At 52.8% G+C, this 3,578-nt stretch overlaps 1 protein-coding gene across 1 annotated transcript in view; it reads left to right on the forward strand.

Moving 5' to 3' along the window:
- RAB11FIP5 (RAB11 family interacting protein 5 (class I)) overlaps positions 1–3,578 on the forward strand; it is a 43,778-nt gene that overhangs the window by 4,727 nt on the left and 35,473 nt on the right. The window contains exon 3 of the mRNA XM_011945509.1: positions 1–144. Within this exon, the coding sequence (XP_011800899.1) occupies positions 1–144 (144 nt within the window). The remainder of the gene's footprint in view (positions 145–3,578) is intronic.

Below are 3,578 nucleotides of genomic sequence, written 5' to 3' on the forward strand. Positions count from 1 at the left end.
GCCCTGGGCCACGAGCTCCGCCGCCGCCTGCGAGCTGGTGCTCACCACCATGCACCGCTCGCTTATCGGCGTCGACAAGTTCCTGGGCCAGGCCACGGTGGCGCTGGACGAGGTCTTCGGCGCAGGCCGCGCCCAGCACACGCAGTGAGTAGGGGGCGCGGGGACGCAGAAACGGCTAAAGGCCTAACTGGGCGGGGCTGGTGGGGGATCAGGACCCCGAACTTCCGCCGGGCGGGTGAGCGCGTTGCGTCGCGCTCAAGGTCGTAAACCGACAGACACGTTGGTTCTTCGCATTTCGGGATCGCGTTCATGCTCCCCAAACGTGCGCTGTGGTCCCTGGGAGGCCTGGGGGAGGTTCAAGTGGTGGCGAACGTTGGGAGTAGATTGCCACATAAAGTTAGGAATGAGATTCAGAGGCTTTGGGGCTATGGAAACCTCAAGAAGGGAAATCTTGGGGCCATTCTTAGAACCTCCGGGCCTGCCTCCCTTTCCTCAAAGGGGAGGGAACTGCGGGCGCCTGTCCGGCAGGGGAGTGGAGAGGCACAGACTTGCCCTGCGGGGGAAGGAAGGCCAGGTGTCTTTCTCCAGGGCGAGGTTGAATGTTGATTACCCCACTAAACGTAGAAGCTGGTTGCAGAGGGCATCTGCTTCTTGCCTGGCTCTCAAGATGCCCTCCACTATCTAGAGATGTCACCCCCCCATCCTGTCCCTCTGTGTCCTGTGTCCCTGGTCCCTGGCAGGAGGATCTCCTAAGCAAAGAAAGGAAACACTTGAGTCAGCCTTCCAGTGGCCTGCCTGCCCTGCCCTGCCTGAGGTAGGAGGCAGCGGCATGGTTAATGCATAGCAGGAGATTATCTCCCGGTCATTTCCACCCCAATGGGCCAGGTTTTTTTTAAATCATTTATTTTGGCAGCATTTAACCTTGCCTGTGTTAAGATCAAGGCTTCAGCCTTGGAGCCCCATTTCCTGTTTTGGGCTTGGGCAGGAGCTGGAAGCCAGTCCGGGGGCTGACAGCCTGCTGTGGATCACTCAAGTGGTTAACTTGGGAGTGATCTGGGTAGGAGGGTAAGGGGATTGGGCCAGGACTATGCCTTAGGTCAGGAGAGGTGCTGGAAACGTTTGCCCTGGTGGAATGGCATCCACTGAGTGAATAAATCCAGGAAGGCTTGCAGGAGGAAGGGGATGAGCCTGGTGGAAACCCAAATGAAAGCAGAATTTAGGTAAAAAGGATCTGACCTTGAATGTTTTCTGAAACATGGGTGTGAAATGACCTTCCTGGCTGTCTCTCTGTGGCCTGGGATGAGGAGGGCATTAGTGCAGGGCAGGTTCCAGGTGTGGCTGTGACTTAACTCCATCTCCCCATCCCCTGGCCTGCTCCCCTCCTTCCTTCATGACTTGCTGTTTGGTGGCTGGGTGTGGAATCATGTGGTATAGCTTGGACCTTGTTTTGTTTTTTTCCTCCTTTCTGTCCTCTCCCTCCTTCCTGGTTCCTGGAGCCCAAGGGGGTGGGTATATGGGGCGAAAAACTCTCCCCTGGATCTCTTAGCCCATTCTTTTTCAGAGGAAGTGCCTGTCCCCCAAATCATCCCACCCCTTCCCCCAGTCCTTCACCCTCCACCAATCAGCTACTCTGACCAGACTGGTAGATGACACATCTGTTGGGGGGGGGTGGTGCTGGGGGAACAAGAGCAGGCAGACCAAAAAAAGGCTCCAGGCCTGCAGGGAGCAGCTTCTTTGATTGTTTTTTCCAGTTCCTGCCCATGCTTTCCTCTTGGCCTCTGGATCTTCCTTAGCTGAGCTGGCCAAGCCTGTAGGTCCAGGTGGACCCATTTTCAGCCAAGAACAGCCTGTCTTGGAGAATTTGACTTACCACCCCTTGATCTGAATGGGAGCCTTAATTTACTTTATAGAAATAATCTTTTCCACCAGGATCTTTCCACATGCACCTGGCTGTTTTCTCTGATGCTATGACCTGGTTTATTTCTAGAACTGGGAGGGAACAGGAGTGGGGAGGGTCACTTAGGGTGGGCAGAGGAAAGTATGTGAAATTGGCCTGGTGCTCTAGTTTACTGGACCTAACATCATGCCCACTGACAGAGGAGGAGGGCTGTCACCCCTGCTGTGGTCCCCACCTCTGGCTCTAGTGGTCATTCCTGGTGGTATTTCCTGGAGCACCCTGGTGTGGGCTATCGAGACTGAGTCTGAATGCTGCCTGGTAGGGAGAGGGCAAAGCAGAGAATACCAGGGTGTACCCTCCTCAGCTTTGGATAATGGTGGAAAAGAAAAGTATCTATTCCTTAACTCCAGGAGTTGGCTGTGGTGGTGTCAGGCAGGGCAGATGGTGGCCCTTTGCCAAGAGAGGACCTGACTGGGGAAGGGTACCTTCATGGTTGGGAAGGGGCTGCAGAGTGACACTGGACAGATCCCAGTCCCAAAACTGCCACCTGTGGCAAGTCATATAAACTCTTGGTGCCTCAGTTTTCACATCTGTAAAATGGAGATAATTTATACCTTCATAGGATTGATGTGAGGGATGAAATGAAAATGCAACTTAAGCACCTAGTACAGTCCCTGTACATGGTGGGTGGTCAGTGCGGAGCAGTGATGGTGAAGGGAGGTTTTGGTAACAATGTCTGGAAGAGCTTCTTATGGGGTGGGGGAGACAGTCTAGAACTTAGAGCCTAGGAAAGCCTCAGAATCATGGGTGATGGAGTACACAGAAGAGTACGAGAGTTCCCAGCAAAATGAGCTGGCCTTTTGCAGCTCTCTGCATTCTATTTGCTGCTGGAGGCTCAAGAACTAGGGCTGGGCTTGAAAGGCCTCTGCAGTCCTGAAGCCAGGCTCAGATAAGCCCTGCAGCTCTGCAGCTCTCCTCCCTGGCAACCCTGTCTGGAGCTGCCCCTGCCCTGTTGGGAAGGAAGGACGGCCCAGGGCTTCAAAACCTGGAGACTGGGGTTCCATTCTCAGTTCTGTGACTTACCAGCAGGCAGGTTACTTATCCCACTTCCTCACTTCTAAAAAAGTCATGATGATGATCATAGAGTTGTACAGATTAGATAAGACACATCTGTAAAAGCCTTAATGTAGTTCTGGATACATAGAAGCTCTCAAAATATTAGCGTGGTGGTGACTCTGGGGCCCTGTTTTGTGTGATGGTGGTGGCTGGGGTGGTAGGTGCTTCAGCAGCCTCCGAAGGTCTTGTGTCAGTGGGGCAGTCTTTGAAATGAGGAATTTCACCAGAGGCTTCCAAATAATTGAAGAGGATATTCTCAAAACAAAATGTAACGGTGGTACACAAGGAAACTAATGATCTCCCCTCCCTCAGTAGAACTGTCCATGGATCATCATGTTCCTGTGAGTCTGGAAATCGTGGATGCTTCTCTGCGATTTATTTTCTGGTTTTTACCTTTTTTTTTTTTTTAAGACAGTGTCTCACTCTGTTGCCCAAGTTGGAGTGCAGTGGCGGAATCTTGGCTCACTTGAAATCTCTGCCTCCCAGGTTCAAGTGATTCTCCTGCCTCAGTCCCCTGAGTAGCTGGTATTACAGGTGTGTGCCACCACACCAGGCTAATTTTTGT

The sequence above is a fragment of the Colobus angolensis genome, unplaced genomic scaffold, assembly GCF_000951035.1.
Source record: "Colobus angolensis palliatus isolate OR3802 unplaced genomic scaffold, Cang.pa_1.0 Scaffold24, whole genome shotgun sequence".
Taxonomy (NCBI): domain Eukaryota; kingdom Metazoa; phylum Chordata; class Mammalia; order Primates; family Cercopithecidae; genus Colobus; species Colobus angolensis.